Source organism: Sardina pilchardus, chromosome 1, assembly GCF_963854185.1.
Source record: "Sardina pilchardus chromosome 1, fSarPil1.1, whole genome shotgun sequence".
Taxonomy (NCBI): domain Eukaryota; kingdom Metazoa; phylum Chordata; class Actinopteri; order Clupeiformes; family Clupeidae; genus Sardina; species Sardina pilchardus.
The window spans coordinates 37,303,214-37,325,960 of record NC_084994.1 but is presented as its reverse complement, the minus strand read 5'-3'; the positions used below and the strand labels follow the sequence as shown (position 1 = coordinate 37,325,960).

The window sequence follows — 22,747 nt, the reverse complement described above, 5'->3', positions numbered from 1 at the left end:
GATTAGCTAACTTAACCGATGATTTCTAGCAGTAATGCTAAAAATGCTAACTATGCTAACAATGCTAAATTTGCTAACAATGCTAACCAGGTTGATTAGCTAACTTAGTTGATGATTTTTTGCAGTTATGCTAAAAATGCTAACTATGCTAACAATGCTAACTATGCTAACCATGGTAACTAGCTAACTTGCTAGTGAGGACTTTTATTTTGAAACATTTGTTGCTAGGGTATCCATGGTGGCCACTACCAGGAAACAAGAAGTTACTGCAGTATAATCATGTTGGTTGCTATGGAAACGGTCATAAACACTTTTTAATGGTTGCTATGTTGGTTGCTAGGTACATGGAGGTTTCATGTAGTTGACTGGAGGCATAGTGGATGATAACTGACAGTTGGAATGGTTGAACATAGTGATGCTCCGATCGATCGGCCGCCGATCATGATCGGCCGATATTGGCTAAAAATGGCTTGATCGGTGAAGCTCAAAAGCGCCGATCAAAAAAGCCGATCATGTGACCTAAATTACTTGCGTGACATTTTTCCACCTGCAGGCGCGGCGCACAGGCACACAACAGCCTAGAGTAGAGAGGAGCTTGCAGTGGCAAACATGAGTAGGCTACAGGTTCAGTGTAAAATTAACCATTTGCAATGTATGTCGTGCTGAAATCCTTCGAGGTGGAAGCCATCAAAGACGTTTTAACACCACTGACGGACAACTGAATATGTCGGGTATGAGAAACTAAACCAGCCAACTTCCCCATCCTTCAATCAGCCGACTGTAGGCCTACTAACGATAGGGATGATAAGAGATGGAAAGGCATTACGTTCAGAATTAATTTGCCTTCACGAACAACCTCTATTCGTTGTGGAGGATAAAGCCCTCCTTATACAGTTGTTACGATTTTGCAAATATCTGTAGCCTAAAAGATTTTTGAAAGACAGTCAGACTCTAACATCTAAAGACAAATCATAGAGTTTTAAGTCACAAAAGTCACAGACTATGCAGACATGCGATAATATATTAGACATGTTTGATATTGTTGTAACGGCAAATTAGAAAATGACTCCGACTGGCTTACAACCGCTAATTGACACATTAAACGAGTACACAGGAGCGCGCCGCGCCATGATTTCTGTCCCGACTTTGGATATTTATTCGCCGACTGTGAAAACATGGCAATATCGCGCAATGTAAGTCGGCCCTAACCTGCCTTGATCCACGATATTACCCCGCAGGCATGAAATAGTAATGTGTATCTCCCCGCGTTACCAAACAGTGTAGCCTACATTGACAAGCTGAAGAATAGGCATATTAGCTTCCCAAGCGCAGACGCCTGTCCAATGTCCCTGCTAGCTTAACAGCGCACTTTATTGACTCAAACTGGTGGCATTTAACGGCATGTTTCAGTCACGGGGGATTCCAAGAGAAAAAAGACTTGCAATTTATTGCTTACAGTAGCTTACATTATTTCTTTTTTGGGGATTTGGAACAGAGGAAAGCCATAGTTTTGCACTTTGTGGCAGTAGGTTTTGGCGTAACACGTTTTTCATTTAATGTAGTCAGTCTATTTAGAGGCTATACTTTTCAAGTAGCCTAGGCAATGTAATTTGGTCCCATCCCATTTAGGTGATCTGTGTGTTGGTCTGCCTGACCCCCTCCTTGTATGAAATCATTTTATGTCTCGCTGCATATTTGGAAAAGATGGCCAAAGTTATTTCATTTTCTAAATACAAATCGATAAATGGTGGTTCTTCAACATCTAGCCTGTAGGCCTACTGTCTTTTATGCCACTTACATTAATTCATAGTTAGTTTTATTTCTACAAATGATGCAAACTCTGCTAGACTATTGTTAAAAGAATCTCATTCCCCTGCCATTCTGTGATCGGCAGTGATCGGCAATCGGCCGATCATGATTTTGATGATCGGTAATCGGTGATCGGCCCCAAAAATGCTGATCGGAGCATCTCTAGTTGAACAGTTCAATAGTTGAGTAGTTTCAATGGTTAAATGATTTAATAGTGTATTATTGCAGTGAGGACCTTTATTTTGAAACAGTTGTGGACAGAGGAAGTAGTGAAACAGGATCTGTAGTCTTAATGAGATTGTATGCTTAAAGCCTGAGACAGAAGGTGCTTCTCATAGCGTTTACGCGTCCTCTCTCGCTCCTCACTGATCTACATAAAGAATGATGGAGCGGCAACAATGGGATAGTCTAGCCCTTCTTCTATCTTTCTTTATGTAGATCATTGAGGATCGAGGAGCGAGGGAGGACATATAAACGCTGCTTGAGAGGGACCCACAGTAAATACTTTAAAAGTTGTATGTAGATAGTCTAATTAATGTTGATAGATAGAATGTTTAATGGATGTTGATAGGCAGATTGTTTAATAGATATTGATTGACAGTTTAATGGGTGGATGAGTGAATGGTCTGAAGAAGATGAATGGATAGAAGGTTGGATGGAATGTGCCTTATATTCTTGTTAAGAGAGACACTGATACAGCTCTCTGAGAGTAGTTGACACAGGTGTAATCAATTTAACTGGCTAGTCTTAAGAGAGCCAGAGTATCTTAAAGCCTGAGACAGAGTAAATAATTTAAAAGTTGAATGTAGATAGTCTAATTAATGTTGATAGACAGAGAGTTTAATGGATGTTAGACAGATTGTTTAATAGATGTTGATAGACAGTTTAATGGGTGGATGAGTGAATGGTCTGAAGAAGATGAATGGATAGAATGTTGGATGGAATGTGCCTTATATTCTTGTAGAATGGAGAGACACAGCTCTCTACTGAGAGTAGTGGATACAGATACAGGTTTTGATACTGTTGTGCGCAGAGGATACAGGGGAACAGAATATGTAGTCTTCAGAGAGGAGCCTGAGAGAAACTGACAGTTGGTGCCCAGGTGGCTGACCAGCTGGGGTAACATTCTAATTGCTGCCGTGATGTCATAATGAGCAATGTTAAGTCTATGGGGGAAATGGTGATAGTTTTTAACTAATAGTTTAAAAAGTATAAAAGTTACAAAGTTGAAAAATATAAAGCACATATGGCATAAGCAAGACCTACGCAACAAAGTTTGAATGAAGTTTCTACGTTAAACGGTTGAAGCTGAATTGCGAGCGTTAGAAGAAGAAGTTTAATAACTAGAAATGCAATTCCAAGGAATTACCAGTGCATGAAAATGCAAAAATAGATAGATAATGTAGATATGGTTACTAAGGTGTAGCTAGGGTAAACATGGTGGTTGCATAGTTTACAGAGAGTTGATAGTGTGAAGGTAGACAGTTTAAAGATGAAACATTCCAGTTCTAACTTAACTAATGATTTCTATTCATGTTAAAATGTTGATTAGCTAACTTAGCTAATGATTTCTAGCAGTTACGCTAAAAATGCTTATTATGCTAGCAATGCTAACTTTACTTACAATGCTAACCAGGTTGATTAGCTAACTTAATCGATGATTTCTAGCAGTAATGCTTACTATGCTAACAATGCTAAATTTGTTAACAATGCTAACCAGGTTGATTAGCTAACTAAGTTGATGATTTTTTACAGTTATGCTAAAAATGCTAACTATGCTAACAATGCTAACTATGCTAACCATGCTAACTAGCTAACTTGCTAGTGAGGACTTTTATTTTGAAACATTTGTTGCTAGGGTATCCATGGTGGCCACTATCAGGAAACAAGAAGTTACTGCAGTATAATCATGTTGGTTGCTATGGAAACGGTCAAAAACACTTAATTTTAATGGTTGCTATGTTGGTTGCTAGGTACATGGAGGTTTCATGTAGTTGACTGGAGGCATAGTGGATGATAACTGACAGTTGGAATGGTTGAACAGTTCAATAGTTGAGTAGTTTCAATGGTTAAATGATTTAATAGTGTATTATTGCAGTGAGGACCTTTATTTTGAAACAGTTGTGGACAGAGGAAGTAGTGAAACAGGATCTGTAGTCTTAATGAGATTGTATGCATAAAGCTTGAGACAGAAGGTGCCTCTCATATAGCGTTTACGCGTCCTCTCTCGCTCCTCACTGATCTACATAAAGAATGATGGAGCGGCAACAATGGGATAGTCTAGCCCTTCTTCTATCTTTCTTTATGTAGATCATTGAGGAGCGAGGGAGGACATATAAACGCTGCTTGAGAGGGACCCACACACTGTGTCTCAAACCGCGCACTTCTGCACTTAAAATACTTAATTTGAGTGCGTGAGGGCGTTCACACTGAAATTTCGAACGATACGAAGGGCACTGCAAGTCCCCGGATGGTGCACTCATAACGGTCAAAAAGTTGAGTGTGGAACGCTGGACACTTCTCGCCCTCAACGGACGCCATGTTGGCTAACTAACGGAAGGGGATGGAGTATTTTCAAACTCGTAGAAATAGCGGTAGAGAAATCTGAAGCAGCAGCTGTGGAAAACACACTTTACAGAGGTACAAGCAAGTTACAACATAAACTGTTCATGTTTTGACACAGTACAACCATGTCACGGTGGAATTGAGGACACCAATAAAAACATATTTAAACGTTACGATCGTCATTTCCGTGAAGTTAGCGTTTGATATGAGACGACACTATTCTGTTAAAATGTGCACACTATGCCAGTAAGCACACAGGGCACATAGGGTGCTGTACGAAAGTGTACTCACGGAAGTAGTCGGTTTGAGACAGACTAACAGTAAATACTTTAAAAGTTGTATGTAGATAGTCTAATTAATGTTGATAGACAGAATGTTTAATGGATGTTGGTAGGCAGATTGTTTAATAGATATTGATTGACAGTTTAATGGGTGGATGAGTGAATGGTCTGAAGAAGATGAATGGATAGAAGGTTGGATGGAATGTGCCTTATATTCTTGTTAAGAGAGACACTGATACAGCTCTCTGAGAGTAGTTGACACAGGTGTAATCAATTTAACTGGCTAGTCTTAAGAGAGCCAGAGTGTACTCTTAAAGCCTGAGACAGAGTAAATAATTTAAAAGTTGAATGTAGATAGTCTAATTAATGTTGATAGACAGAGAGTTTAATGGATGTTATACCACTGCTTGGTCAAATTTCCTATTGTGATGCGCTATTTGGAACGTGCATTATTTTTCTATATACCGCACGGCTATGAAGTAGTTCCCTTCTTTTGGGCTTATTACACTTGAATATTAATTCGCCAATGTGAATGTAACGGTAAAAACAGCAATGTTGTATCTAAGACGGCGGCAATATAAACGAAAATGATAGTAGCAGTGGTATAAGCGGGATAATCAACTCCGCGCCCTGTGCGTTTATAGGAAAATAATGCACTTATCGAAGTGTAAAGTCCCCTCCGCCTGCGGCGTCGGGTCCTTATTACCACTTCGAACGTGCATTATTTTCCTATAAACGCACGGCGCGTCGTTGATTATCCCTTACTTGATAGACAGATTGTTATAGATGTTGATAGACAGTTTAATGGGTGGATGAGTGAATGGTCTGAAGAAGATGAATGGATAGAATGTTGGATGGAATGTGCCTTATATTCTTGTAGAATGGAGAGACACAGCTCTCTACTGAGAGTAGTGGATACAGATACAGGTGTAATCAATTTAACTGGCTAGTCTTAAGAGAGCCAGCCTGAGACAGAGTAGATTGTTTAAAAGTTGAATGTAGAGCGTCTAATTGATGTTGATAGGCAGACTGTTTAGAATGGGTGGATGAGTGAATGGTGTGAAGAAGATGAATGGATATAAAGTTGGATGGAATTAGGAGGACTTATTACAGTGCATGAAAATGCACTGTACTGTTATCCCTAGGCTTCTTCTTCTTCTTCTTCTTCTTCTTCTACTACTTCTTATTATTACAGTGCATGAAAATGCACTGTACTGTTCTTCCTTTTCTTCTTATTACAGTGCATGAAAATGCACTGTACTGTTCTTCCTAGGCTTCTTATTACAGTGCATGAAAATGCACTGTACTGTTCTTCCTAGTCTTCAACTTCTTCATCTTCTTATTATTAGAGTGCATGAAAATGCACTCTACTGTTATGCTGTTTATTCTTATTATCGATATTATAGTCTTCAGTCACTTTTTGTGCGTTCAATTCAGCTTCAACCGTTCGACGTAGAAACTTCATTCAAACTGCGCTGCGTAGGTCTTACTTAGGTGACTTCAGCTATGTAATTTTCAACTTTGAAAACTTTATCGTTTAATTTATATGAATTTTTTAAAACATTTTTTCTCCCATAGACTTAACATTGGATTATGACATCACAATTAAGTCGTTAAGCAATTAGAATCTTAAGCCAGGTGTTCAAAGCCACCTGGCAGCAACTCTCTGTCTCAGGCTTTCTGGCTCTCTTAAGACTACATATCCTGTTCAACTGTTTCCTCTACCCACAACTGTTTCAAAATAAAAGTCCTCATCATTTTTGCATTTTCATGCACTCGTAATTTCCTTGGAATTACATCTCTAGTTCTTCTTCTAACGCACGCAATTCAGCTTGAACCGTTTAACATAGAAACTTCATTCAAACTGTGTTACGTAGATCTTACTTACGCGATGTGGGCTTTGTATATATCAACTTTGTAACTTTTATACTTTTTAAACTATTAGTTAAAAACTATTACAATTTCCCCCATAGACTTAACATTGCTCATTATGACATCACGGCAGCAATTAGAATCTTACGCCAGGTGGCCGGCCACCTGGGCACCAACTGTCAGTTTCTCTGGCTTTAAGCATACAGTCTCTCAGAAGACTACATATCCTGTTAACTGTTTCCTCTGTCCAAAACTGTTTCAAAATAAAAGTCCTCACTGCAATAATGCACTATTAAATCATTTAACCATTGAAACTACTCAACTATTGAACTGTTCAACCATTCCAACTGTCAGTTATCATCCACTATGCCTCCAGTCAACTACATAAAACCTCCATGTACCTAGCAACCAACATAGCAACCATTAAAATTAAGCGTTTATGACCGTTTCCATAGCAACCAACATGATTATACTGCAGTAACTTCTTGTTTCTTGATAGTGGCCACCATGGATACCCTAGCAACAAATGTTTCAAAATAAAAGTCCTCACTAGCAAGTTAGCTAGTTAGCATGGTTAGCATGGTTAGCATAGGTAGCATTTTTAGCATAACTGCAAAAAATCATCAACTAAGTTAGCTAATCAACCTGGTTAGCATTATTAGCAAATTTAGCATTGTTAGCATAGTTAGCATTTTTACCATTACTGCTAGAAATCATCGGTTAAGTTAGCTAATCAACCTGGTTAGCATTGTTAATAAAGTTAGCATTGCTAGCTTAATTAGCATTTTTAACGTAACTGCTAGAAATCATTACCTAAGTTAGCTAGTCAACATTTTAACATGAATAGAAATCATTAGTTAAGTTAGAGCTGGAATGTTTAATCTTTAAACTGTCTACCTTCACACTATCAACTCTCTGTAAATTATGCAACCACCATGTTTACCCTAGCTACACCTTAGTGACCATATCTACATTATCTATCTATTTTTGCATTTTCATGCACTGGTAATTCCTTGGAATTGCATTTCTAGTTATTAAACTTCTTCTTCTAACGCTCGCAATTCAGCTTCAACCGTTTAACGTAGAAACTTCATTCAAACTTTGTTGCGTAGGTCTTGCTTATGCCATATGTGCTTTGTATTTTTCAACTTTGTAACTTTTATACTTTTTAAACTATTAGTTAAAAACTATCACCATTTCCCCCATAGACTTAACATTGCTCATTATGACATCACGGCAGCAATTAGAATGTTACCCCAGCTGGTCAGCCACCTGGGCACCAACTGTCAGTTTCTCTCAGGCTCCTCTCTGAAGACTACATATTCTGTTCCCCTGTATCCTCTGTGCACAACAGTATCAAAATAAGTCCTCCTAATTCCATCCAACTTTATATCCATTCATCTTCTTCAAACCATTCACTCATCCACCCATTCTAAACAGTCTGCCTATCAACAACATCAATTAGACGCTCTACATTGAACTTTTAAACAATCTACTCTGTCTCAGGCTGGCTCTCTTAAGACTAGCCAGTTAAATTGATTACACCTGTATCTGTATCCACTACTCTCAGTAGAGAGCTGTGTCTCTCCATTCTACAAGAATATAAGGCACATTCCATCCAACATTCTATCCATTCATCTTCTTCAGACCATTCACTCATCCACCCATTAAACTGTCTATCAACATCTATTAAACAATCTGTCTATCAACATCCATTAAACTCTCTGTCTATCAACATTAATTAGACTATCTACATTCAACTTTTAAATTATTTACTCTTTCTCAGGCTTTAAGAGTAGGCCTACTCTGGCTCTCTTAAGACTAGCCAGTTAAATTGATTACACCTGTGTCAACTACTCTCAGAGAGCTGTATCAGTGTCTCTCTTAACAAGAATATAAGGCACATTCCATCCAACCTTCTATCCATTCATCTTCTTCAGACCATTCACTCATCCACCCATTAAACTGTCAATCAATATAAAACAATCTGCCTATCAACATCCATTAAACATTCTATCTATCAACATTAATTAGACTATCTACATACAACTTTTAAAGTATTTACTGTGGGTCCCTCTCAAGCAGCGTTTATATGTCCTCCCTCGCTCCTCGATCCTCAATGATCTACATAAAGAAAGATGGAAGAAGGGCTAGACTATCCCATTGTTGCCGCTCCATCATTCTTTATGTAGATCAGTGAGGAGCGAGAGAGGACGCGTAAACGCTATGAGAGGCACCTTCTGTCTCAGGCTTTAAGCATACAATCTCATTAAGACTACAGATCCTGTTTCACTACTTCCTCTGTCCACAACTGTTTCAAAATAAAGGTCCTCACTGCAATAATACACTATTAAATCATTTAACCATTGAAACTACTCAACTATTGAACTGTTCAACCATTCCAACTGTCAGTTATCATCCACTATGCCTCCAGTCAACTACATGAAACCTCCATGTACCTAGCAACCAACATAGCAACCATTAAAATTAAGTGTTTATGACCGTTTCCATAGCAACCAACATGATTATACTGCAGTAAATTCTTGTTTCCTGATAGTGGCCACCATGGATACCCTAGCAACAAATGTTTCAAAATAAAAGTCCTCACTAGCAAGTTAGCTAGTTAGCATAGTTAGCATTGTTAGCATAGTTAGCATTTTTAGCATAACTGCTAGAAATCATCGGTTAAGTTAGCTAATCAACCTGGTTAGCATTGTTAGTAAAGTTAGCATTGCTAGCATAATAAGCATTTTTAGCGTAACTGCTAGAAATCATTAGCTAAGTTAGCTAATCAACATTTTAACATGAATAGAAATCATTAGTTAAGTTAGAACTGGAATGTTTCATCTTTAAACTGTCTACCTTCACACTATCAACTCTCTGTAAACTATGCAACCACCATGTTTACCCTAGCTACACCTTAGTAACCATATCTACATTATCTATCTATTTTTGCATTTTCATGCACTGGTAATTCCTTGGAATTGCATTTCTAGTTATTAATCTTCTTCTAACGCACGCAATTCAGCTTGAACCGTTTAACGTAGAAACTTCATTCAAACTTTGTTGCGTAGGTCTCGCTTATGCCATGTGTGCTTTGTATTTTTCAACTTTGTAACTTTTATACTTTTTAAACTATGAATTAAAAAACGATTTCCCCATAGATTTAACATTGAGCTATTTCCCCATAGACTTAACATTGCTCATTGTGACATCACGGCAGCAATTAGAATCTTAGGCCAGGTGGCCGGCCACCTGGGCACCAACTGTCAGTTTCTCTGGCTTTAACTATCCACCTCTTTCCTTAACCCGGAAATATGTATCGTTGCGATGGTTACGATACTGTTTTCAACTTCCGTTCATTCTGTTAACATGTGCGTTCTCCATAGCTAACTAGATTATGCCTCAACTTAGATTTCTTTCGAAATGTTGACAATTCTGCCCTCAGCATGTATATACTACATTATATATAACCGATATAAAATAGAAAAGTTAACTTTTATATGCGTTATGATATGTTAAGCACCGTAAACCGTCACGTTAAAACAGATACAATGCAGCTTCGCCGGAAATAGAAAACCGTCTCGGCTTCATGGCGACCCCCAATGTTGGCTGCGGAATATCGTGGATACAATCTCTCTGAAGACTACATATTCTGTTCCCCTGTATCCTCTGCGCACAACAGTATCAAAATAAGTCCTCCTAATTCCATCCAACTTTATATCCATTCATCTTCTTCAAACCATTCACTCATCCACCCATTCTAAACAGTCTGCCTATCAACATCAATAAGACGCTCTACATTCAACTTTTAAACAATCTACTCTGTCTCAGGCTGGCTCTCTTAAGACTAGCCAGTTAAATTGATTACACCTGTATCTGTATCCACTACTCTCAGTAGAGAGCTGTGTCTCTCCATTCTACAAGAATATAAGGCACATTCCATCCAACATTCTATCCATTCATCTTCATCAGACCATTCACTCATCCACCCATTAAACTGTCTATCAACATCTATTAAACAATCTGTCTATCAACATCCATTAAACTCTCTGTCTATCAACATTAATTAGACTATCTACATTCAACTTTTAAATTATTTACTCTGTCTCAGACTAGCCAGTTAAATTGATTACACCTGTATCAACTACTCTCAGAGAGCTGTATCAGTGTCTCTCTTAACAAGAATATAAGGCACATTCCATCCAACCTTCTATCCATTCATCTTCTTCAGACCATTCACTCATCCACCCATTAAACTGTCAATCAATATCTATTAAACAATCTGCCTATCAACATCCATTAAACATTCTGTCTATCAACATTAATTAGACTATCTACATACAACTTTTAAAGTATTTACTGTGGGTCCCTCTCAAGCAGCGTTTATATGTCCTCCCTCGCTCCTCGATTCTCAATGATCTACATAAAGAAAGATAGAAGAAGGGCTAGACTATCCCATTGTTGCCGCTCCATCATTCTTTATGTAGATCAGTGAGGAGCGAGAGAGGACGCGTAAACGCTATATGAGAGGCACCTTCTGTCTCAGGCTTAAAGCATACAATCTCATTAAGACTACAGATCCTGTTTCACTACTTCCTCTGTCCACAACTGTTTCAAAATAAAGGTCCTCACTGCAATAATACATTATTAAATCATTTAACCACTGAAACTACTCAACTATTGAACTGTTCACCCATTCCAACTGTCAGTTATCATCCACTATGCCTCCAGTCAACTACATGAAATCTCCATGTACCTAGCAACCAACATAGCAACCATTAAAATTAAGTGTTTATGACCGTTTCCATAGCAACCAACATGATTATACTGCAGTAACTTCTTGTTTCCTGATAGTGGCCACCATGGATACCCTAGCAACAAATGTTTCAAAATAAAAGTCCTCACTAGCAAGTTAGCTAGTTAGCATGGTTAGCATAGTTAGCATTGTTAGCATTTTTAACATAACTGCAAAAAATCATCAACTAAGTTAGCTAATCAACCTGGTTAGCATTGTTAGCAAATTTAGCATAGTTAGCATTTTTAGCATTACTGCTAGAAATCATCGGTTAAGTTAGCTAATCAACCTGGTTAGCATTGTTAGTAAAGTTAGCATTGCTAGCATAATTAGCATTTTTAGCGTAACTGCTAGAAATCATTAGCTAAGTTAGCTAATCAACATTTTAACATGAATAGAAATCATTAGTTAAGTTAGAACTGGAATGTTTCATCTTTAAACTGTCTACCTTCACACTATCAACTCTCTGTAAACTATGCAACCACCATGTTTACCCTAGCTACACCTTAGTAACCATATCTACATTATCTATCTATTTTTGCATTTTCATGCACTGGTAATTCCTTGGAATTGCATTTCTAGTTCTTCTTCTAACGCACGCAATTCAGCTTGAACCGTTTAACGTAGAAACTTCATTCAAACTGTGTTACGAAGGTCTTGCTTAGGACATCAGCGCAATGTATTTTTTAACTTTGTAACTTTTATACTTTTTAAACTATAAATTAAAAACTATTAACAATTTCCCCATAGACTTAACATTGCTCATTATGACATCACGGCAGCAATTAGAATGTTACCCCAGCTGGTCAGCCACCTGGGCACCAACTGTCAGTTTCTCTCAGGCTCCTCTCTGAAGACTACATATTCTGTTCCCCTGTATCCTCTGCGCACAACAGTATCAAAATAAGTCCTCCTAATTCCATCCAACTTTATATCCATTCATCTTCTTCAAACCATTCACTCATCCACCCATTCTAAACAGTCTGCCTATCAACAACATCAATTAGACGCTCTACATTGAACTTTTAAACAATCTACTCTGTCTCAGGCTGGCTCTCTTAAGACTAGCCAGTTAAATTGATTACACCTGTATCTGTATCCACTACTCTCAGTAGAGAGCTGTGTCTCTCCATTCTACAAGAATATAAGGCACATTCCATCCAACATTCTATCCATTCATCTTCATCAGACCATTCACTCATCCACCCATTAAACTGTCTATCAACATCTATTAAACAATCTGTCTATCAACATCCATTAAACTCTCTGTCTATCAACATTAATTAGACTATCTACATTCAACTTTTAAATGATTTACTCTGTCTCAGACTTTAAGATTACTCTGGCTCTCTTAAGACTAGCCAGTTAAATTGATTACACCTGTGTCAACTACTCTCAGAGAGCTGTATCAGTGTCTCTCTTAACAAGAATATAAGGCACATTCCATCCAACCTTCTATCCATTCATCTTCTTCAGACCATTCACTCATCCACCCATTAAACTGTCTATCAACATCTATTAAACAATCTGTCTATCAACATCCATTAAACTCTCTGTCTATCAACATTAATTAGACTATCTACATTCAACTTTTAAATGATTTACTCTGTCTCAGACTTTAAGATTACTCTGGCTCTCTTAAGACTAGCCAGTTAAATTGATTACACCTGTGTCAACTACTCTCAGAGAGCTGTATCAGTGTCTCTCTTAACAAGAATATAAGGCACATTCCATCCAACCTTCTATCCATTCATCTTCTTCAGACCATTCACTCATCCACCCATTAAACTGTCAATCAATATCTATTAAACAATCTGCCTATCAACATCCATTAAACATTCTGTCTATTAACATTAATTAGACTATATACATACAACTGTTAAAGTATTTACTGTGGGTCCCTCTCAAGCAGCGTTTATATGTCCTCCCTCGCTCCTCGATCCTCAATGATCTACATAAAGAAAGATGGAAGAAGGGCTAGACTATCCCATTGTTGCCGCTCCATCATTCTTTATGTAGATCAGTGAGGAGCGAGAGAGGACGCGTAAACGCTATGAGAGGCACCTTCTGTCTCAGGCTTTAAGCATACAATCTCATTAAGACTACAGATCCTGTTTCACTACTTCCTCTGTCCACAACTGTTTCAAAATAAAGGTCCTCACTGCAATAATACACTATTAAATCATTTAACCATTGAAACTACTCAACTATTGAACTGTTCAACCATTCCAACTGTCAGTTATCACCCACTATGCCTCCAGTCAACTACATGAAACCTCCATGTACCTAGCAACCAACATAGCAACCATTAAAATTAAGTGTTTATGACTGTTTCCATAGCAACCAACATGATTATACTGCAGTAACTTCTTGTTTCCTGATAGTGGCCACCATGGATACCCTAGCAACAAATGTTTCAAAATAAAAGTCCTCACTAGCAAGTTAGCTAGTTAGCATGGTTGGCATAGTTAGCATTGTTAGCATTTATAGCATAACTGCAAAAAATCATCAACTAAGTTAGCTAATCAACCTGGTTAGCATTGTTAGCAAATTTAGCATTGTTGGCATAGTTAGCATTTTTAGCATTACTGCTAGAAATCATCGGTTAAGTTAGCTAATCAACCTGGTTAGCATTGTTAGTAAAGTTAGCATTGCTAGCATAATTAGCATTTTTAGCGTAACTGCTAGAAATCATTAGCTAAGTTAGAACTGGAATGTTTCATCTTTAAACTGTCTACCTTCACACTATCAACTCTCTGTAAACTATGCAACCACCATGTTTACCCTAGCTACACCTTAGTAACCATATCTACATTATCTATCTATTTTTGCATTTTCATGCACTGGTAATTCCTTGGAATTGCATTTCTAGTTTTGATACTGTTGTGCGCAGAGGATACAGGGGAACAGAATATGTAGTCTTCAGAGAGATTGTCTGCTTAAAGCCTGAGAGAAACTGACAGTTGGTGCCCAGGTGGCTGACCAGCTGGGGTAACATTCTAATTGCTGCCGTGATGTCATAATGAGCCATGTTAAGTCTATGGGGAAATTTTTAATAGTTTTTAATTTATAGTTTAAAAAGTATAAAAGTTACAAAGTTGAAAAATACATTGCACAGGTCTCCTTAGTAAGACCTACGTAGCAAAGTTTGAATCAAGTTTCTACGTTAAACGGTTCAAGCTGAATTGCGAGCGTTAGAAGAAGTAGTGGAATAATAAGAAGCCTAGGAAGAACAGTACAGTGCATTTTCATGCACTGTAATAACTAGAAATGCAATTCCAAGGAATTACCAGTGCATGAAATGCAAAAATAGATAGATAATGTAGATATTACCAAGGTGTAGCTAGGGTAAATATGGTGGTTGCATAGTTTACAGAGAGTTGATAGTGTGAAGGTAGACAGTTTAAAGCTGAAACATTTTGATTTGCTGATTTCTATTCATGTTAAAATGTTAACTATGGTAACAATGATAACCAGGTTGATTGGTTAACTTAGCTACTGATTTCATGCAGTAATGGTAAAAAGGTTAACTATGCTAACTATGCTCACAGTGTTAACCAGGTTGATTAGCTAACTTAGCTAATGATTTCTAGCAGTTATGCTAAAAATGCTAACTATGCTAGCAATGCTAACTATGGTAACAATGCTAACTTAAACTAACAATGCTAACCAGGTTGATTAGCTAACTTGACTGATGATTTCTAGCAATAATGCTAAAAATGCTAACAATGCTAAAATTGCTAACAATGCTAACCAGGTTGATTAGCTAACTTAGTTAGATGTTTTTTGCAGTTATGCTAAAAATGCTAACTATGCTAACAATGTTAACTATGCTAACCATGCTAACTAGCTAACTTGCTAGTGAGGACTTTTATTTTGAAACATTTGTTGCTAGGGTATCCATGGTGGCCACTATCAGGAAGCAAGAAGTTACTGCAGCATAATCATGTTGGTTGCTATGGAAACGGTCATAAACGCTTAATTTTAATGGTTGGTATGTTGATTGCTAGGTACATGGAGGTTTCGTGTAGTTGACTGGAGGCATAGTTGATAACTGACAGTTGGAATGGTTGAACAGTTAAATAGTTGAGTAGTTACAATGGTTAAATGATTTAATAGTGTATTATTGCAGTGAGGACCTTTATTTTGAAACAGTTGTGGACAGAGGAAGTAGTGAAACAGAATCTGTAGTCTAAATGAGATTGTGTGCTTAAAGCCTGAGACAGAAGGTGCCTCTCATATAGCATTTACGCGTCCTCTCTCGCTCCTCAATCCTCACTGATCTACATAAAGAATGATGGAGCGGCAACAATGGGATAGTCTAGCCCTTCTTCTATCTTTCTTTATGTAGATCATTGAGGATCGAGGAGCGAGGTAGGACATATAAACGCTGCTTGAGAGGCACCCACAGTAAATACTTTGAAAGTTGTATGTAGATAGTCTAATTAATGTTGATAGACAGAATGTTTAATGGATGTTGATAGGCAGATTGTTTAATAGATATTGATTGACAGTTTAATGGGTGGATGAGTGAATGGTCTGAAGAAGATGAATGGATAGAAGGTTGGATGGAATGTGCCTTATATTCTTGTTAAGAGAGACACTGATACAGCTCTCTGAGAGTAGTTGATACAGGTGTAATCAATTTAACTGGCTAGTCTTAAGAGAGAGTGTGCTTAAAGCCTGAGACAGAGTAAATCATTTAAAAGTTGAATGTAGATAGTCTAATTAATGTTGATAGACAGAGAGTTAAATGGATGTTGATAGGCAGATTGTTTAATAGATGTTGATAGACAGTTTAATGGGTGGATGAGTGAATGGTCTGAAGAAGATGAATGGATAGAAAGTTGGATGGAATGTGCCTTATATTCTTGTAGACTGGAGAGACACAGCTCTCTACTGAGAGTAGTGGATACAGATACAGGTGTAATCAATTTAACTGTCTAGTCTTAAGAGAGCCAGTGTATGTAGCCTGAGAGAGAGAGAGAGCTGCTGCAGGTGGGGCTGGCCACCTGGCATAAGATTCTAATTGCTTAATGATCCGATTGTGATGTCATAGAGGCCAATGTTAAGTCTATGGGGAAATTTGTAATAGTTTTTAATTTATAGTTTAAAAAGTATAAAAGTTGCAAAGTTGAAAAATACTTAGCAGCATTCCCCTATTTAAGACCTACGTTGCAACGTTTGAATGAAGTTTCTAAGTTAAACGGTTCAAGCTGAATAGAAAAAATGAATTTGATCAGCGGAATAATAATAACTAGAGAATGTAATTCCAAGGAAATTACGAGTGCATGAAAATGCAAAAATGTACAGATAAATCATGTAGATATGGTTACTAAGGTGTAAGGTGCTAGGGTAGACATGGTGGTTTCATAGTTTTTGAAAGTTGATAGTGCGAAGATAGACAGTTTGAAATTGAATCAGCTAACCTGATTACCAGATTAGCTAACCTGGCTAATGATTTTTAACAGTTATGTAAAAATGCTAACTATGCTAACAATGCTTACCATGTTAACTATGCTAACAAGGTTGATTAGCTAACTTAGTTGATGATTTCTAACAGTTATGCTAAAAATGCTAACTATGCTAGCAATGCTAACTATGTTAACAATGCTAACCAGGTTGATTAGCTAACTAAGCTAATGATTTCTAGCAGTTATGCTAAAAATGCTAACTATGCTAACCATGCTAACTAGCTAACTTGCTAGTGAGGACTTTTATTTTGAAACATTTGTTGCTGGGGTATCCATGATGGTCACTATCAGAAATAAAGAAGTTACTGTAGTATAATCATGTTGGTTGCTATGGAAACTGTCATAAAAGCTTAATTTTAATGGTTGCTATGTTGGTTGCTAGGTACGTGGAGGTTTCATGCAGTTGACTGGAGGCATAGTTGATGATAACTGACAGTTGGAATGGTTGAACAGCTAAATAGTTGAGTATTTTCAACAGTTAAATGATTCAATAGTGTATTATTGCAGTGAGGACTTTTATTTTGAAACAGTTGTGGAAAGAGGAAACAGTTTAATGTAGGATATGTAGTCTTCACAGAGAGATTGTATGCTTAAAGCCTGAGGAAGAGAGAGCTGCTGCAGCTGGACTGGCCACCTGGCATAAGATTCTAATTGCCCTATTATGATGTCATAATCGTAATGTTAAGTCTATGGGGGGAATTTTAATAGTTTTTATTTAATAGTTCAAAAAGTATAAAAGTTACAAAGTTGAAAAATACATAGCTGAAGTCACCTAAGTAAGACCTACGCAGCGCAGTTTGAATGAAGTTTCTACGTTAAACGGTTCAAGCTGAATTGCACGCACAAAAACGTTAGAAGAAAAATAATAACTAGAGATGTAATTCCAAGGAAATTACGAGTGCATGAAAATGCAAAAATGATGAGGACTTTTATTTTGAAACAGTTGTGGGTAGAGGAAACAGTTGAACAGGATATGTAGTCTTAAGAGAGCCAGAAAGCCTGAGACAGAGAGTTGCTGCCAGGTGGCTTTGAACACCTGGCTTAAGATTCTAATTGCTTAACGACTTAATTGTGATGTCATAATCCAATGTTAAGTCTATGGGAGAAAAAATGTTTTAAAAAATTCATATAAATTAAACGATAAAGTTTTCAAAGTTGAAAATTACATAGCTGAAGTCACCTAAGTAAGACCTACGCAGCGCAGTTTGAATGAAGTTTCTACGTCGAACGGTTGAAGCTGAATTGAACGCACAAAAAGTGACTGAAGACTATAATATCGATAATAAGAACTAGAGAAAGCAATTCCAGGGAATTACGAGTGCATGAAAATGCAAAAATTGTGATGTCAAATTATTTTATTTGGTTAAAACAGATCATGAAGACATGGTTACAAAGGTGCTGCAAGGGTAGACATGATGGTTGTAGTTTAATGAAAGTTATTGGTGTAAAAGTAAGGAGTTTAAAAGTTGAATACAGACCGTTTAATGAATGTTGATTGATAATTTAATGGATGTTGCTATCTATGCAGATAGTTTCATGGATGTTTAATGTATAGCTAATGCTTGCTAGCAGCTAATGTAGCTAAGTTAATTAATGCTGTGCTTGGGATCAGAAATAAAAAATGTTGCCTGACAGAATACTCTTCACAGTCATTAAAATTCCATTTCAATATTAATTTATTTATTCTCATAGAGCGCCAAAACATCACACACATCTCATGGCAGTTACCGAGTGTTAAACATTCAGAGAGCCCATGAGTAACAGGGGCGAGGAAAAACTCCCTAGAATTGGAGAGACATATAGGAAGAAACCTCGGACAGATCCACGACTCAAGGGCCTGACCTATCTGCCTAGGGTCAGTAACAGGACAGTGACATAGGCTACATGAGAAGTTAATAGGTTAGTTAGGTGTAGATAATAGAACATAGTGTTTAAAGCCACCTGAGATACAGTATATGTTACCAAGAGGTAGGATACTGTAACCAGTATGATAATGCATGAATCCCATTTAGTGTCAGAAGGTTCAAATAGTCCAGTGTAGGGAATGAATTGTCCATAGGGATTAGACATTGTCATTGGGCAAGTAGTGGGTCACTAGGGTGCGCGGGCCAGGAATCCAGGGAAGGGGACAGAAACAGGCGATGGTAGGGCAGTCATAGGGATGGGACTTCAGGTGTGATAAGGGCAAGACACAATGATGGCTGATGAATGTTAAAGAGGGTTTCCTCACATGTGAGATATGGGAGAAGAAAGAGAGACATAAAATGGGTTAGTATTGCTACAAGTCATGATGGTTAGTATTAATAAGTATATATCAATGGTACTATGTAATGTTTTAATATAGAGAGAAAAGGCAGAGAGGGATTGTTGAGAGAGAGAGGGGAACAGAGGGAGTTGAATGACAAGACAGAGAGAAGAGATAAGAGGGAGAGTTGAGAGAGAGAGAGAGGGAGAGAATAGTTGTACAGCGTGACCCCATCATCTTATGTGCCAGTCACATAAGCACACAGGATGATGAGGAGGACCTTATATTTCAAGTTTAACCTCTTGTTTAGTTCAAATTCAGGTTATTTCAAGTGTAAGCTCTTGTTTAGTTCAAGTTCAGGTATATCAAGTTGAAGCTCTTGTTTAGTTCAGGTATTTCAAGTTTAAGCTCTTGTTTAGTTCAAGTTCAGGTTAAGTTACTTTCCTATTGATTAATGCGTGGGATTCTGCGATGTATTTCCATTTTGAATGATGTGAAAGGCGTCAGATTCAGGAGACCAATCAAGTTAAAATACAAAATATAGGATCATGATAACTGTAATATGTTTGTAAAACACCTGAATGGGCACAGTGCTGGAGATCAGAAATGAAGATATTGTCCAACAATGTGTTCTTCTCTGTGGTAGCAGTCGTAATGAGATTTGTGAAACCTCTGGACTGAAATGAATCAAAGATGGGCTTCCTTCCATCAGCCAATAGGTTCTCATTGAAATCCCCACAGACAATAACTGGACCATCAGCCATAACATGTAATGAGTCCAACAGATGACAGAGATTTGGGATGAATAAATGTGTGCTGTAATCTGGTGGTCTATAAATCACTGCAATTAGTGCTGAAACTGGGGCCACCACTTTCACTACCAGGAATTCAAGGTCAGTCACTCCCTGCAGGTATGGCACATGACAGTGCAACTCCTCCACCATTCTTCTGTAGATGAGTAAGAGTTGAGTAAGACACATGCCTGTTGCGCTTGTACATACGGTAGTTTTCCAGCTGGATATTGTCTGGGACAAAGGTTCCGAAAAGGTGTGTTTCAGTGAAACATAAAATATCTGCAAGGCACATTTCATGGTGTTTCTTGACATCATCAATATGTGCTGATAGTCCCTCTGTGTTATGATGGATCAGTTTTAGACATGATGATGAGCTGACTGATGGGAGACAATGTAGAAGGGGCATTGCATTTCCAAAATGTGCTTTTTGCATGCTTTCCAAAGAACGTGTGATTTCTGGATCTGAATAAATATGTTTTTCATCAAAATCAATGATGCGTAGGCCACGCAGTGAGGTTGTTCTGCTTAGAGCCACATATGCCATACCTGGTTCAAAAATTCGGTTCAGTGAAACCACAGCAGAGTCTCTAGTCATACCTTGAGCCTTGTGAATCGTTGAGGAAAAGGACAGAACAAATGGTAGCATTAATCTCCTGACTCCTTTCTTGCTCAGAGGTTCCTCTATTCTCTCAATGTACACTAAATTATCTGGCTGTCCTGGTACCTTGTTGCGATGTCTCTGACCTGCATTTGGGCTGTCTAGTTCAATGCCAACCATCTTTACATTTTTCTTGCCATCTTGGACTTGATAAACAATCTTAGCAATCTTTCCAAATGAGCCATTTACTAGGCCATCTTCCACGTCTATGTTTCTGATCAACATCACAGGGGCACCTTCAGCGATTTCTAGTCTATCAGGTAACTCTCCTTTACATCCTTTGACAGGCTCTCTCATTCTTGCCATGCGTCCAGATTGAGGATCTTTTCTGTAGTCATGGGCTTCGACATTGACCAGTTCAGAGTACAGAGCAGAGATGGTGTTTGCATTGTGTTGCTGTACTTCTTTATTAGTTGCAAAAAGATGTAAGACGTCTTTGGGACAGTCTTCAGCTTGACATACGGCCTGGGTAAGAAGAGCTCTGTCTGCTTCAGTTAATGCCTCTCCCTTGCGTTTCACTCTTAGCCTGTTGAGTAGTTCTGCAAATGGCACGTCATCTTTTTGACGCATGATTTCTGTCAGAGTAACAATTTGAAACTGGTCCTTCCAGAAATCAAGAACATGATCCTCGTATACACAGAGAGGTTTAGCTTTGCCTGGTGCAGGGAGCTGGAAGAAGTCGCCAAAAACCATTACAGAAATTCCCCCAAAAGGTTTCTTACTGCCTTTGATTTCTTGAAGCCTCCAGTTAACATACATGAAAAGTGGTTTTGATACCATGGACACTTCATCAATGATGATTATCTGAACATTAGACAAGGTCGCTCTCACTTCATCTCGACAGTTTCCAAGGCACTGGTAAGGTGGCTTAAGGCTTCTCGGTAGTTTCAGGACAGCATGCAGTGTCTTGCCAGATATGTTGAAGGCTGCTGTGCCAGTAAATGCTGTGAGAAGGACAGTGGGCATGGACATGTCTCTTTCCTCTGTGATGCAGGGTAACTTGCGGAGTATTTTTGATGCCTCTGCGTAGATGCATTTGATAAGGTGTGATTTGCCTGTTCCAGCACCACCAGTGACAAAGTAGAAAAACTGATCAGCACTCTGTCCACACACACGTCTTATGCACCACTTACGCACTGTGTAGAAGATGGATGCCTGCGTTTGATTTAGATTTTGATACATGCTTCGGATAACATTTGGGTCTGTTTGAGGAGCCTCAAACATTGGCGTTACACTTCCTCTGCTGGCAGTTGTGCTATATTCAGGAATGTCATCCTGTTCATTCATTTCCTCTGGATTTATTTCCTCACGCTCTGAAACACACTCAAGACGAAGAAGCTCTGTCTCAGGTGCTAGTGTTGTCCATGCATCTTCTACAGGCCCATTTTCTTCCAAGTTCTCAATAGCTTTCTCAATTGCATCACTGCTCTTTTCAAAGTGGGACCTGTTCTCTTTAACAATAGCAAATACACTCTCATGATAGTCTTTTCCAGGAAGCCTTACAGAGCCTGATGTGTAAAATGACTCATATGTTGAACCTGTAGGTTTCAATTCTGAATTTGAACGGTGGGGTAAATAAAGCTTGATTAATGTGCCATAGAATTTCTCTGGAGCTTTTTGCACAGAAAATCTGGCATATCTGATGACGGCAGGCTTTCCAGTAGTACGCTTCTGAATAAATCCCATTTCATTTAGAAGTGGTAAAACTTTGCTTCCTTGTTTCTGCCTTCCATAAACAATTCTGTAAGTGGAAGCAAACTCTGCCATGCACATTGTTGCAAATTCTGGTGTACTAGGTCTGTTTTTGTATTTGTCTCCCATCCCAGACATCCAAACATTCTCTGATTCAGGTATTCTGTCATTCAGATATCTCAAAGGGACACTCATTTTCAAAGCATCATCATCAGTGGGTATAAATATCACACTTCGAGAACAAGACTTGAGTTTTAAGCTACAGACTCGTGCAACAGCCTCTTGAACACTGACCTCTCTGTTTTTGGAGTAGGCCTGCATGATTTGTTTCATTTCCTCGGAATCAGATGTAGTTGACTGAGAGGTGTCAGACACAACCCTTTTCAGATACTCACTCATTTCGTGTTCCGCTTTGGAAATATATGATAAGATGTACATGATGCAAGAATAAGGGTTCAGGACAAACTGAATGTCCATGTTAGCATTCCATGCCCTTAACAAATGTGGGTTGTAGCCATTTATCCAGCTGTCTTTTGGTTCACGTTTCATTACTAACACA

At 38.2% G+C, this 22,747-nt stretch overlaps 1 protein-coding gene across 1 annotated transcript in view; it reads right to left on the bottom strand.

The window, feature by feature from the left end:
• LOC134078581 (NACHT, LRR and PYD domains-containing protein 12-like) overlaps positions 1-21,189 on the bottom strand; it is a 34,281-nt gene extending 13,092 nt beyond the window's left edge. The window contains exon 1 of the mRNA XM_062534606.1: positions 20,563-21,189. Coding sequence (XP_062390590.1) covers positions 20,563-21,189 — 627 coding nt within the window. The remainder of the gene's footprint in view (positions 1-20,562) is intronic.
• Between the last annotated feature and the right edge of the window lie 1,558 nt (positions 21,190-22,747).